At 32.9% G+C, this 16,552-nt stretch overlaps 1 protein-coding gene across 1 annotated transcript in view; it reads right to left on the bottom strand.

The window, feature by feature from the left end:
• Positions 1 to 16,552, bottom strand: part of TRDN (triadin) — a 407,513-nt gene that overhangs the window by 25,036 nt on the left and 365,925 nt on the right. Inside the window, exons 38-39 of the mRNA XM_063621032.1 lie at positions 16,338 to 16,382; positions 13,662 to 13,685 (exon numbers count right to left, since the gene is read on the bottom strand). Coding sequence (XP_063477102.1) covers positions 13,662 to 13,685; positions 16,338 to 16,382 — 69 coding nt within the window. The remainder of the gene's footprint in view (positions 1 to 13,661; positions 13,686 to 16,337; positions 16,383 to 16,552) is intronic.

The raw sequence follows: 16,552 nt of genomic DNA on the forward strand, positions 1-16,552 counted from the left end.
TAAATTGCTTCGGAACTTTTATTACAAATCAAATGTTTATGTTATGTGGGTCTATTTCTTGGATTTTTAACGCTACATTGATCTATGTGGCTATATCTTTGCAAATACCATACTCTTGTGATTACTGTAAGTGTACAGTAACATTTAAAATTAGGTAATATGATTATTCCAAATTTGTTCTTTTAAAAAATGTTATAGCTATTGTAAAAGAGATTTTATATATTAAGAAATTCTGTCTGACATTTTGATTGTAATTGCATTAAATTATAGATCACTTTGGGGAGAACTGACCTCTTTGCTATGTTGAATCTTCCAATTTATGAATATGGTATAGCTCTACTTATTTTAGATTTTCTTTAATAATTTTTATCATCATCTTGTGGTTTTCAACATATAGATCATATATATATTTTGATTTATACATAAGTATTTCGTATTAGGTAACCTGAACTAATTTTTTTTATTTTGTTTCCAATTGCATGTTGCATGTGGGAAATAATGAGTTTTCTGTATTAACTTTATACCCTACTACTTTTTTTTTTTTTTTTTGAGATGGAGTCTCTCTCTCACCCAGGCTGGAGTGCAGTGGTGCAGTCTTGGCTCACTGCAAACTCTGCCTCACTGGTTCAAGGGATTTTCCTCTCTCAGCTTCCCGAGTGGCTGGGACTACAGGTATGTGCCACCATGCCCGGCTAATTTTTGTATTTTTAGCAGAGACAGAGTTTCACCATCTTGGCCAGGCTGGTCTCGAACTCCTGACCTCATGAACTGCCCGCCTCAGCCTCCCAAACTTCTGGGATTACAGGCGTGAGCCACTGCGCCCGGACACCCTACTACCTTTTGAGACTCACTTACTAATTCCGGTGTTTGTGTTTATACAGGTCTTAGATTTGCTATATAGACAATCATGTGAATAGGGATGGTTTTGTTTTTTCCTTTCCAAATGTATTAATTTTTTCTTGCTTTTTTTGCAGTGGCATAAAGGAGAAAAAATGGAAAACAGACAATATTTTGAAGAAACAATGGTTATGGATTCCTCAAGTAGGTACAAGAAAATGATAAATTCCTGTGCCCTGAAAGTATGTCACAATAAGAAGAAATCCTCATTCCAACAAACTATAGTAAAACTGCAGCAGAACAAAGGCCAAGAGAACATACTCGAAGAAGGCAGAGAGAAAAGATATATTACACAGGAAGAAATGACAGTTAAATTGAAAACAGCATTCCCCTATTCTATTGGTAGAAAAGAAAACAATAGGGTCGAATAATACATTAAAAGATGCTTAAAAGTGTATAATTGGAAGCCTAGATTATGTGACAGAAAAAATAAAAGGCTTTCGGGAATGAAATGATACAGAAAAGCTGTCAAGTAAGTAAAAACTGAGAATGTTTTCTACTAATAGAACTCTACCCAAGGCAATTTCATAGAAGGCACTACTAGGAAAAGTATGCTATCAAAAGAAACTCGAAAATGCAAAAGAAATGGTAAACATGTAAGTACAGATAGGCACATACTGATTAAACAACTAATACTAATAAAATTCACATATTCAGGTTTTGGAACAAAATTACCATGTAAGTCAAGATTAGATGTGTTGGAATTTAAATGTTTTCATATTCCTCTCTTGTTTAGGAGGGGTTTTCAAGTAGCAATTTTATACTTTGTTAGGTGGGTATGGTTAAAATGTAAGGATAATCGCCAAAGTAATAGAAATAAGGTATGGTCTCTGCAAAATGGAATAATAAAAACATATAAAAGGAAAAAACCCTCAATTTATAAAAGTCAAGAAAGATGATAAAGAAGCATTGAGAGAGCGTGAGAAAGAGAAAGCAACAAGACAGTGAGAACCAGACCTAAGATATTAATAATCATGGTAAATGTAAATAGTCTACATTCATCAGATTAAAACTAAAGATCATTGTAGTATATAATGTAAAATAAAATTTAGCTCAGTATTGTTTGATAGACACATATATAAAACATAATGTCACGAAAGGACATAAAGTAAAGGTTTAATTGAAAACACATTCAGATAAAATATTAACCGAAAGAAAGCCAGAATAATTATATTAATATCAGACATACTGCATAATACTCTTTTTTGTTTTATTTTGCTTTGTTTTTGACAAGGAGTCTCACTCTTTGGCCAGGCTGGAGTGCAGTGGCACAATCTCTGCTCACTGCAAACTCCACCTCCTGGGTTCAAGAGATTCTCCTGCCTCAGCCTCCCAAGTAGCTGGAACTACAGGTGCACATCGCCATGCCTGGCTAATTTTTTGTATTTTAGTAGAGACGTGTTAGCCAGGATGGTCTCTATCTCCTGACCTCATGATCTGCCCACCTTGGCCTCCCAAAGTGCTGGGATTACAGGCGTGAGCCACTACGCCCGGCCATATACTCTTTTTAAAAAGAGCATTATAAGGGATATAGAAGTCATCACATGAAGAGAAATGTTCAATATATCAGAAAGACACAAAATTGATATAAACTTATGTATAACATGAAATAGCACCTGATATAAAAATTGATTAAACTACAGGGATAAACTGATAATTTCTCATCATAGGAGATGTCAATATAGTTTATTCAGTTATTGATACTTCAAATATACAAAAAGTCAAAGAAGATACAGGGTAATTAAAAAGAAAATTAAGCTTGATTTAATGGCTATAGAATTGTGCTTTCAACCATTAGCAAAGACACAATCTTCTCAATCATATATACAGTATTTACTGAAACTAATATGTTAGTTCACAAGATAAACACTGAACACATTTCAAAGAAAACACTTTTCCTGTGATTACTACACAATTAAATTGGAGTTTGGTTAAATAAGAATAATGTCAGTAATTCCCATAGGTTTAGAAATTTAACAATATACTCTAAAAATAAAATCTACATAATACACTAGCTAAAATTAATTATAATGGAAATTAAATATGCTTAACACTGAATTGTAATGAAAATACTACATATAAAAGTTTGTGGGATGCTGCTGAAATAGTGCTTAAAGGAAAATTTATAGCTGTTACGTACATATGTAAAAGTAGAAAGGAAATAGATTAATAAAATAAGCATACATATTTGATATTTATAAAGGAAACAGAAAAATCTCAAATAAATGGGAAGCATTGCAAATGTCCATCAAGAGTAGAACTGATTAAATGTATATGTTCACAAAGTAATATACTATATATGGCAGTGAAAATAAGTAAAATATAACTACTCAAAAATACTGATAAATCTGAGAAGCATAACACTAAGTAAAAAATTTCAGAGTATGTTCTACAATGTGCTACACACACAGAGAGATGAGAGATCAATATATATCATAAAGTTAGACAAAAGTAATCAAGGGAATCATAAAAATGAAACTCATTGTAGTAGTTACTTCTGATAGAAATCAAGGGTTAGAATAGTGAAGTCACAGTATTTGTATTATCCAGTTTTCAAATATATGTTACTTTGTATGTATCAGAAACTACATAATAAAGTATTTTTAAAGAACAAAATAGACTGGAATAATTTATATTAGTAAGAAGGACAGGAAATTCAAATTTTTGATATTAATTTGTATATAAATGAAAGTTATGAAAAAAATTATGATCTCTCTCCCAAAACTTTATTTTCCAATAAATTATTTTAGAAATGGGAAGGTCTTTTTTTCTCTTTCTGTTTTTGATTTCAGTATATAATCAATCTTACTTGCTGAAACAATGTAAAAAAAAAGCCATACAGTTACATATTTATAGAAATGGATTTTTTTTTTCACAAACAATATTAACAAAGTAGTAAAAGAGACTTAATAGCCATTTTAGTTTCAGCAATTCAGTTTATTTTTTGGAAACATTTAGATCTAATTTTAGACAAATGAATTAAAAACATAATTGGGCATGTATAACATCATTCAAACTCATATTTTGTAAAGTTAAGCAAACAATGTTTAAAGATTTGTTCTGTAACTACATCCAAATTAGACTATTAAATTTTCTTGTGCAGTGCTAGATATGGGACTGGCATATGTTGTAAAGCAATAAAATTGATTCATTTATTTAAAAGTTAAAATATTGATATGTCATTAATCGATTGCATATTATTTTTATCAACAACTTAGTCTGAGATAACATAAATTACTTGATTTTTGAGGTGAATTTACTCTGAAGTAGCTTTTAGGCTGAATTTGGTTATGCTAGAAAGTATCATTAATTTAATTATGTAAAAAAGGAAAGTAAAGATGGTATCAACAAAAAATGAAGCATATTCTGTTTGTGTTTAAGAATTTCTGTGTTTAAGAAGATTAGTTCTTTTCTGCCACTGAATTATCATTTTATAATTTACTTACTCTAATAGTAACATCATTATTTGACAAATTGAAATATTACTTCAAATGGGAATGACAAACTTGTTGGGAAATTCTAGTTTTCTGAAATTACTGAAAATTTTCAATTTGGGAAAATATAATCAATAAAAATAGGTTATACTTTTATAAACATTCTTAAAGAAAACAATTTTCAACCCAGAATTGCATATCCAACCAAACTAAGCTTCATAAATGAAGGAGAAATAAAATCCTTTAGAAACAAGCAAATGCTGAGGGATTTTGTCACCACCAGGACTGCCTTACAAGAGCTCCTGAAGGAAGCACCAAATATGGAAAGGAAAAACTGGTACCAGCCACTGCAAAAACATACCAAAATGTGAAGACTATCAACACTATGAAGAAACTGCATAAACTAATGTGCAAAATAGCCAGCTGGCATCATAATGACAGGATCAAATTCACACATAACAATGTTAACTTTAAATGTAAATGGGCTAAATGCCCCAATTAAAAATTGGATAGAGTCAAGACCCATCAGTGTGCTGTATTCAGGAGACACGTCACACACGCAAAGACACACATAGGCTCAAAATAAAAGGATGGGGGAAGATTTACCAAGCAAATGGAAAGAAAAAAAAAGCAGGGGTAGCAAATCCTAGTCTCCGATAAAATAGACTTTAAACCAACAAAGATGAAAAGAGACAAAGGAGGGCATTACATAATGGTAAAGGGATCAATGCAACAAGAAGCGCTATTTTAAATATATAATGCACCCCATACAGAAGCACCCAGATTGATAAAGCAAGTTTTTAGAGACCTACAAAGAGACTTAGACTCCCACACAATAATAGTGGGAAACTTTAACATCCCACTTTCAATACTAGACAGAATAACAAGACAAAACATTAACAAGGATATTCAGGACTTGAACTCATCTCTGACCCAAGCGCACCTAATAGACATCTACAGAACTCTCCAACCAAATCAACAAAATATACATTCTTCTCAGCACCACATAGCACTTATTCCAAAATTGACCACATAGTTGGAAGTAAAGCACTCCTCAGCAAATGCAAAAGAATGTAAATCATAACAGGCACTCAGATCACAGTGCAATCAAATTGTAACCCAGGATTAAGAAACTCCCTCAAAACTGCAAAACTACAGGGAAACTGAACAACCTGCTCCTGAATGACTACTGGGTACATAAAGAAATGAAGGCAGAAATAAATGAGTTCTTTGACACCAGTGAGAACAAAGACACAAGGTACCAGAATCTCTGGGACACAGATAAAGCAGTGTTTAGAGGGAAATTTACAGCACTAAATGCCCACATGAGAAAGCGGGAAAGATTCAAAATCGACACGCTAACATCACAATTAAAAGGACTAGAGAAACAAGAGCAAACAAATTCAAAATCTAGCAGAAGACAAGAAATAACCAAGATCTGAGGAGAAGTGAAGGAGATAGAGACACGAAAATCCCTTCAAAAAAATCAGTGAATCTAGGAGCTGTTTTTTGAAATGATTAACAAAATAGACCACTAGCCAGACTAATAGAGAAGAAAAGAGAGAAGAATCAAATAGACACAATAAAAAATGATAACGGGGATATCACCACTGATTCCACAGAAATACAAACTACCATGAGAGAATACTATAAACAATTCTATGCAAATAAACTATAAAATCTAGAAGAAGTGGATAAATCCCAGGACACATACACCCTCCCAAGACCAAACCAGGAAGAAGTCAAATCCCTGAATATACCAATAAAATGTTCTGAAATTGAGGCACTAATTAATAGCCTATCAACCAAAAAAAAAAAAAAAAAAAGCCCAGGAGCAGATGGATTCACAGCCAAGTTCTACCAGAGGTACAAAGAGGAGTTGGTACCATACCTTCTGAAACTATTCCAAACAATAGAATAAGAAGGACTCTTCCCTAACTCATTTTACAAGGCCAGCATCATCCTGATACCAAAATCTGGCAGACATAACAAAAAAAAAAAGAAAATTTCAGGCCAATATCCCTGATGAACATCGATGCAAAAATCCTCAATAAAATACTGACAAACCAAATCCAGCAGCACATCAAAAAGCTTATCCACCACAATCAAGTTGGCTTCGTCCCTGGGTACAAGGTTGGTTCAACATGCACAAATCAATAAACATAATCCATCACATAAACAGAACCAATGACAAAAACCACATGATTATCTCAATAGACGCAGAAAATCCTTCGATTAAATTCAACACTCCTTCATGCTAAAAACACTCAATAGACTAGGTATTGATGGAATGTATCTCAAAATAATAAGAGCTATTTATGACAAACTCACAACCAACAGCATACTGAATGGGCAAAAGCTGGAAGCATTCCCTTTGAAAACTGGCACAAGACAAGTATGCCCTCTCTCACCACTCCTATTTAACATAGTATTGGAAATTCTGACCAGGGCTATCAGGCAAGAGAAATAAATAAAGAGTATTTTAACAGGAAGAGAGGAAGTCAAATTGTCTCTGTTTGCAGATGATATGATTGAATATTTAGAAAATCCCATTGTCTCAGCTCAAAAACTCCTTTAGCTAATAAGCAACTTCAGCAAAGTCTCAGGATACAAAATCGATGTGCAAAAATTACAAGGATTCCTATACACCAATAATAGACAAACAGAGAGCCAAATCATGAGTGAACTCTCATTCACAATTGCTACAAAGAGAATAAAATACCTAGGAATACAACTAACAAGGAATGTGAAGGACCTCTTCAAGGAGAACTACAAACTGTTACTTAAGAAAATAAGAGAGAAAACAAACAAATGGAAAAACATTCCATGATCATGGAGGAGAAGAATCAATATCATTAAAATGACCCTACTATCCAAAGTAATTTATAGATTCAACGCTATTCCGGTCAAGCTACCATATACTTTCTTCACAGAATTAGAAAAAAGTACTTTAGATTTCATATGGAACCAGAAAAGAGCCTGTATAGTCAAGACAATCCTAAGCAAAAGGAACAAAGCTGGAGGCATCATGCTACCTGACCTCAAACTATACTACAAAGCTACAGTAAACAAAACAGCACGGTACTGGTACCAAAACAGAGATATTGACCAATGGAACAGAACAGAGCCCTCAGATATAATACCACACATCTACAACCATCTGATCTTTGACAAACCTGACAAAAACAAACAATGGGGAAAGGATTCTCTATTTAATAAATGTTGTTGGGAAAACTGGCTAGCCATGTGCAGAAAACTGAAACTGGACCCCTTCCTGTACCTTATACAAAAAATTAACTCAAGATGGATTAAAGACTGAAATAAAATTAAACAAAAGATCAATAAAATTTTGTGTTGAAATAAAAAAATCAAAACAGCCAGCTAGCCTAAGCAGGAATATAAGAAATAAGATCCAAATAAACTCAGAAGAAAAAGGAGACAGTATAACAGATACCACAGAAATACAAAAGATCAAGCCGGGCATGGTGGCTCATGCCTGTAATCCCAGCACTTTGGGAGGCTGAGGTGGGTAGATCACCTGAGGTCAGGAGTTCGAGACCAGACTGGCCAACATGGTGAGACCTCGTCTCTACTGAAAATACAAAAATTAGCCAGGTGTGGTGGTGGGCACCTGTAATCCCAGCTACTCCAGAGGCTGAGGCAGAACTGCTTGAACCCAGGAGGTGGAGGTTGCAGTGAGCTGAGATCACACCACTGCACTCCAGCCTGGGTGACAGAGCGAGACTCTATCTCAAAAAAAAAAAAAAAAATCAGAGACTCATATGCACAACTATATGCTAATTAACTGGAAAAAATATTGGATACTGATAAACTCCTGAAAACATAAAACTCACCAAGATCGACTCAGGAAGAAATAGGACCTGAACAGACCAACTGTAGCAAAATTTAGTCAGTAATAAAAAAATCTCTCATCAAAGAAAATTCCAGGACTGGATGGATTCATAGTCAAATTCTTTGAAACATAGGAAGAAAAACTTAATACCAGTTTTAAAACTATTCCAAGAAATTAATGAGGAGAGAACTCTCCCTAACTCAGTCTACAAGGTCAGAATTGCCCTGATGCCAAAACCAGACAAGGACACACAAAGAAATAAAACTCCTAACCAATATCTCTGTTGAATATAGATGCAAAAATCCTCAGCAAAATACTAGCAAAATGAATCCAACATCATATTGAAAAGATAATACACCATGACCAAGTAGGATTCATCCCAGGGATGCAAGGATGGCTCAACATGTGCAAATCAATAAACCTGATACATCACATCAACAGAATGAAGAACAACCCATTTGAAAAGTGGGCAAATGAACAGACATCTCGCAAAAGAATACATACAATCAGCCAACAAACATATGAAAACATATTGAGCATTACTAATTATGACAGAAATTAAAACCATAATAAGATACTATCTTACACCAGTCAAAATGGCTATTATGAAAAAGTCAAAAAAAAAAAAAAACAGATGTTGATGAGGATGTGGAGAAAAGGAAGGCTTATACACTGTTGGTTGGAATGTAAATTGGTTCAATTCCTAGGGAAAACATTATGGAGATTTCTCAAAGAACTAAATTAGAACTAACATTTGACCCAGCAATCCCACTACTGCGTACCTACCCAAAGGAAAAGAAATAATGATATTAATTTTTGTATAAGGTGTAAGGAAGGGATCCAGTTGCAGCTTTCTACATATGGCTAGCCAGTTTTCCCAGCACCATTTATTAAATAGGGAATCCTTTCCCCATTTCTTGTTTTTGTCAGGTTTGTCAAAGATCAGATAGTTGTAGCTATGCGGCATCATTTCTGAGGGCTCTGTTCTGTTCCATTGATCTATGTCTCTGTTGTGGTACCAGTACCATGCTGTTTTGGCTACTGTAGCCTTGTAGTATAGTTTAAAGTCAGGTAGCGTGATGCCTCCAGCTTTGTTCTTTTGGCTTAGGATTGACTTGGCGATGCGGGCTCTTTTTTGGTTCCATATGAACTTTAAAGTAGTTTTTTCCAATTCTGTGAAGAAAGTCACTGGTAGCTTGATGGGGATGGCATTGAATCTATAAATTACCTTGGGCAGTATGGCCATTTTCACGATATTGATTCTTCCAACCCATGAGCATGGAATGTTCTTCCATTTGTTTGTATCCTCTTTTATTTCATTGAGCAGTGGTTTGTAGTTCTCCTTGAAGAGGTCCTTCACATCCCTTGAAAGACTTATATGTTAGACCTAAAACCATTAAAATCCTACAAGAAAACCTAGGCAGTACCATTCAGGACATAGGCGTGGGCAAGGACTTCATGTCTAAAACACCAAAAGCAATGGCAACAAAAGCCAAAATCGACAAATGGGATCTCATTAAACTAAAGAGCTTCTGCACAGCAAAAGAAATATCATCAGAGTGCACAGACAACCTACAGAATGGGAGAAAATTTTTGCAACCTACTCATCTGACAAAGGGCTAATATCCAGAATCTACAATGAACTCAAACAAATTTACAAGAAAAAAACAAACAACCCCATCAAAAAGTGGGCAGAGGACATGAACAGACACTTCTCAAAAGAAGACATTTATGCAGCCAAAAAACACATGAAGAAATGCTCATCATCACTGGCCATCAGAGAAACGCAAATCAAAACCACAGTGAGATACCATCTCACACCAGTTAGAATGGCCATCATTAAAAAATCAGGAAACAACAGGTGCTGGAGAGGATGTGGAGAAATAGGAACACTTTTACACTGTTGGTGGGACTGTAAACTAGTTCAACCATTGTGGAAGTCAGTGTGGCGATTCCTCAGGGATCTCGAACTAGAAATACCATTTGACCCAGCCATCCCATTACTGGGTATATACCCAAAGGACTATAAATCATGCTGCTATAAAGACACATGCACACGTATGTTTATTGCGGCACTATTCACAATAGCAAAGAGTTGGAACCAACCCAAATGTCCAACAACGATAGACTGGATTAAGAAAATGTGGCACATATACACCATGGAATACTATGCAGCCATAAAAAATGATGAGTTCGCGTCCTTTGTAGGGACATGGATGAAACTGGAAAACATCATTCTCAGTAAACTATCGCAAGGACAAAAAACCAAACACCGCATGTTCTCACTCATAGGTGGGAATTGAACAATGAGAACTCATGGACACAGGAAGGGGAACATCACACTCCGGGGACTGTTGTGGGATGGGGGGAGGGGGGAGGGACAGCATTAGGAGATACACCTAATGCTAAATGACGAGTTAATGGGTGCAGGAAATCAACATGGCACATGGATACATATGTAACAAACCTGCACAATGTGCACATGTACCCTAAAACCCTAAAGTATGATTAAAAAAAAAAAAAAAGAAAAAGAAATAATGATATTAAAAAGATACCTGTACTTCTATGTTTATTGCAGCATCATTCACAATAGCAAAGTCATGGAATCAACATAAGTGCCCATTAATGGATAATTAGATAAAGAACATGTAGTATTTATATGCCATGGAATACTATGAAGCCATAAAAAAAGAGTAAAATCATGTATTTTGCAGCAACATGGATGGAGCTGAAGCCCATTATCATACGTGAAATAACTGAAACAGAAAAACAAATTTATCATGCATTATCACTTATAAGTGGGAGCTAAACAATGTGTACACATGGACATAAAGATGGAAATAATAGACATGATGACTTCAAAAAGGGGAAGAATAGAATGTCCTAGCCAGAACAATCAAAACAAGAGAAAGAAAGAAATAGAATGTCCTAGCCAGAACAATGAAACGAGAAAGAAATAAAAGGCATCCACATTGGAAAATAATTTAAACTATCCCACTTTGCTGAAGATACGATCTTATATCTAGGAAATCCTAAGGACTCCACCAAAAAAACTTCTAGATTTGATAAATAAATTCAGTAAAGTTGCAGAATATAAAATCAACATAAAAATGAGTAGCATTTCCATACACCAATAATGAACTAGCTGTAAAAGAAATCAAGAAGGTAATCGCATTTATAACAGCTATCAGAAAAATACCTAGGAATAAATCTAATCAAGAAAGAGAAAGATCTCTACAAGGAAAACTGCAAACACTGATTAAAGAAATTGAAGAGAACACAAAACAAAAGACATGACATGCTCATGGCTGTAAAAGTTGGAGGACCTGGTCCCTGCTAGACAAGAGGTGCAGGCACTAGAGTGGAGTTAGGGGAAGAGAGTGATGGCCACAAAGCATAGCTATTTCATGAAGCTCCTTTAGTTAAAGAGAAACAAATGACTGAAAAAATAGTCTGAGCCCCAAAACCCACTCCTACCACCACCACTAACAAAATATACATATACATAATGCTGTAAAAGGATTCAGAAAAAGAATGATACTTGTTTAGTTTCAAATATATACAGTATGCTCTTCTTTATAAAACCTAGGACAGCTTTTTGATGATTGCTCCTAAAAAAGCGTAATAAAAACAATAATGTGTGCTATAGAGAAAATAAGCTTCATATACTCAGAAAACCACCTTATTAAACATAATCATTCCATGATGTCGCTGATCATTTATTTTAATATGGTCCGTAGAAATGATATATTTTAAATGATATATTTTTCTTTCTCATATCTTTCCCTTTTCAGTTACTGCTCATAATCTTACTCTTACTACTACTACTGCTATTACTATGAAGTTAGGTGTCCCAATAATTCCTTGACTTTTTACTTCCTTCTAGGAGGAAGTAAACCATAGCTTTCTGTGGCACATTCTTAAATATTTTGGCCTTGAATATTCTCTACCTGACAGTTTCACCCTAAATGTGCTTACTTTCCACTTCTTTCTAACACTACACCTCAACTTCAACCAATACTTCTGATGCTATCTTTCTTTGTCAGGCATTTCTATCTTTTTCTCCAGCTATCCAAATCCTAACCGTTCTTCAAGACAAAAATCGTGGCATTACCTCCTTATGTAGTCAGCTCTCATTACCTTTGGCTGTAGGGGAATGGTGTGGAATAGGGCAGCTCCCAAGAACATTTTGCCCTTGCCATCAGTGGGACAATTTTGTGTCCTTACAGTATCTTTCCTTTTTTTAAATTCCTGAAGCAAGTCTATGATCACCTGTAATCAAAGACCTTTGAATGACATGTGGTATCATATTTTAATGGTTCATTTTTATTGTCTTCAATATTAGCATTAGGTACAGTAGGACCTTCTCTATCCAATGCTGTAGCCACTGACTACACGGGGCTTTGGGAAATTGAAATGTGACTAGCACAAGATAAAATGTAGTGGAAGTGTAAAATACACATAAGATTTCAAAATCTCAATACAAAAAAAGAATGTAGGGATAAATACATTTCTATATTGATTATATATTGAAATAACATTTGTATAAAATAAGTTATATAAAATAAAATATTACTAAAATTATTTTCACTTGTTTCTTTTTGTCTTTTAATGTGTCAACTAGAAAATTAAAATTACATATTAAAATTAAAATTGCACATATGAAATTAAAATTACATATATGTAATTAAAATTAAAATTATATATATGTTACATTTTATATTTGTATTGGGTGGTACTTATTTAGAATATTTTTTCATAAATACGGAAATCAAAAAGGATAAATTGTTATTTCCTTGAATCTTAGCAACTTGTAAGAATATTTACAGTTATATCCTATATACATAGTATTTCTATCTGTACCTGAATCCTGATATTCTAGAGAATCTATTCTGGGAGTTGTGGTTTATACTATAGGAGATACATCCATTCCTAACTGCGCTGTTTTTCTTAGATATACAATTATATTTAGGTTTCTTAGATATACAATTATATTACAATTTAGGTTTACAATTAAATTATAGCTATACAATTAAATAACAATTTAGGTTTCTTAGATATACAATTTTATTTAGGTTAATGAACATCAGAAAACAGCAGCAAAAGCATCACTGTTTGACCATATGTGGTCTTTAACACATTTCTAGTGATTGACAGTTTAAGGCAGACACAGAATTATTTTATTGCACTTGACTTTAATCACTGAAAATATTTATTTATTTAAATGCAAGTCACTTTTATTTTCAGGCTTGAGAAAATAATAAGGTATTTCTGTTACAAGTTTTAATTTCAAATAACATAGTTTTTTTTTAAGTTTCAACATAAGTAACAATAAAAGCTAATAAATTCCTGTCAGAGGATTTAGTTTAGAATAAACTACACTGAACACATCAAAAATAAAAATATTTTATGAATTTCATCTTAAAATTGATACTATGTATCAAAGAGAACTTGTCATTAATACAAACTCTACTTACTTGATACTCTTGCAGGTTTTTCTGCTAAAAAGAGAAAATAAATGTTTTGTTTAACTGAGATAAAATGCAAGGAAGTTATAAATCAGTGGACTTTATAAAAATATCTAATTATTTTGTTTCTTGCTTATTATTTAAGAACCAATGAAGAAATACAGTCATCTATTGCCTGTCAACATACGTCTTTGTTTTCTTATAATTTTTAATTTTTTTAAATTTTTATTTAGAGATGGGGTCTCAGTTGCCCAAGATGACATGAAGTGGTACAATCACAGCTCACTGCAGCCTCAAATTCCTGTGCTCAAGCAATCCTCCCTCCTCTGCCTCCCAAGTAGCTGGTATTACAGGTGTGAGTTACTATGCCTGGCTGATTCTTTGAATATCTTGGTTAATCTATTTTATCTAAGAAAATATGTCAGCTATCAAAAAAGCTATTCATCAAAGTGTCACAAAATCTATATGCTTTTTAAATACTCTTACTAAAATCAAGATCTGTGTTAAATTAAGAGTTTTGGCTCAACTATTATTATACTTAGCTTGAATAAAATTACTTTGTATTATGTAACAGCTAAATATTTTCTTTAAAATTCCCAGACTTTATAAAATATATCATTTAGAATTATTTTTCTCTCAAAGATAGATAAAATAAATAATTACCAGACTATAAAATAAATCTTAAAAAACAACATGCAAAGTAAGTTTATTTTTTCATAATAACTTATTTATTTCAATGAGAGGTTATTATTCTTCAAAGAAATGTGCTTTCCTATTAAGCTGTATGTAGGACAAAATAACTAAGGTGAAATTATTGTCCCAAACACTAGAGCAGACATTCTAATTTCTTGAAAAAGACTAGTAACAGTTCCATTCTGACATTAGTCTCATTTAAAGAGCCAGACTAGAAAATATGATTTTTAAGCAACCTGTGTTACATGGTTTATTTTGAGATTTGTAGAGTTTCTAACATAAACCTAAGGATTAAAATTTTATAAAAATTAGGTTATTCCTATTTAAAAAAACATTTTCAGCTTGGATACATATTTTCAGTATTATTAGAGTACTATGCTTCATGCATAAAATTATAAAATAAATAATTTGGAAAACTATTTCACTAAGACTAACATGTTACTATTTTTTTCTTTAAAACTACTAGCATTGGTTAGGAAGACAGAAATTTAGGGAAAAACAGACTTTGACTGATATATAATGAACTGTTAAATGAAGGAATGAATAAGAATATGCCTGCTCTCAATTATCTCTGAGTTGGACTTGTGCTTTCGTACGTAATCATTTTTCTCCACTGTTTTCACAAGATGAAGACTTTAAAACGATAGATTCACAGAACAGAGTGAGAAGTCTGAATCAGAAGTCTGAATCCCTTGTACAGCTGAGTTGCAGAGGTTTCCTCAAATCATCTCTCTAATAATCACTCCCTTGGGGGCAAATTGGGATATACTCTATCCTTGGGCGGCTGTGATTGGCAGAAAACTTTCTCTTGTATTTGCAGCAGCGTAATAGAATACTGAACTACGAATAGATGGCCTTAACCATTATAGTGTTTGGAAACATACAAACTTGGAGCCAAATCTTGTCTGTACCATATAAATACTCTTGAGATGTTAGATTTTCTTTTATTGCACTTATCTCATCTTTAAACTAGGCATGATAATTGGGCTTTACTAAGAATTAAGTAAACTAATAATAGGAAAAGGTATAACCATACGTTTTCTAATTAATTTATTTTTTCTCATCTTTCTGGCTGATTATCTCAAAGGATATTAAACAATATTTAAAGGAACGTTTTAATATAAAAATTATGCCCCTATATTATTCTACAAATGTAATTTGCCCCTCTATTGAAAGTTTTACCTCTTAATATTAGTGATAATTATGATACATTAATAATTTTATGTGTAAAAGGTATGTCTAGATATGTCTAGTCATTTCACGGATACACACCACAGTGAGCAGTAAAAGAGAGTCAGTGAAAAACAAAGCTTTTTCTCTCCTTACTAGAGATTTATGTATTTGCTATGAATGAAAATAGTTGTCTTAGTTATGACTTGTTTACCTAGCACCTTAGAATTTAAAGCGCTTTTTAAAAGTAATTGAATTTGCCTAAAATTATGTTGCCAAGGCTACATAATTTAGTATAAACTTTATTTATAGTTTTATGATAATATCAGCAAAATAGATCATTCTCTTTTTAAGAAAAAAATGTCTGCATTGTGCATGCTGGCATTTGCCAATTTTGTGTCTAGGTTGAATTAATTTAAAGTTCTAATTTATAAGCAATAAAAAATATATTCATGATCTTAACTATATGTTATTTAGTGATAGATAAAAATAAATCCCAGTAATATTTATTTTTACTACCATGTTACTTTTGACATTATTCATGCTAAAAAAATCTCTGTAATTGATAATTTTTTTCTTCTGATGTGTAACAGAATATTTGTTCATGTTAATGTTGCTAATAGTTCTGATTTCTTCACGTTTTCTTATTTTCTATTGAAATGTAAGCTTTCTGCTAGATTTTCTACCTGTCCACTTCCTCTGCTGTTAAGAGAAGTTTGTATCTTCTAGATTTCTTTGTTCCAAAATAATTTAATAATATTAAGCAACAACATAATTCAGATATTTTCATACGAACATAGTAGTTATGTAATTCAAGATTACCTTTTGTCACATTGTGTAATTGAAGACTTTCTTTTCTTGTTGAGACTGTTAATAAAGAAAATGTAAATTAAAATATAAATTTTTAAAGTAAATTTCCATAAAAATTTTGTCTCACATCAACGCTAGGCTTTAAAGAATGAGGATAATTTAAGTGTTATAAATATTTTCTCAAGGTGGTTTTCAAAAATTTTTCTATCCAACTGGTACCTAACAAA

The sequence above is a fragment of the Symphalangus syndactylus genome, chromosome 2, assembly GCF_028878055.3.
Source record: "Symphalangus syndactylus isolate Jambi chromosome 2, NHGRI_mSymSyn1-v2.1_pri, whole genome shotgun sequence".
Classification (NCBI taxonomy): domain Eukaryota; kingdom Metazoa; phylum Chordata; class Mammalia; order Primates; family Hylobatidae; genus Symphalangus; species Symphalangus syndactylus.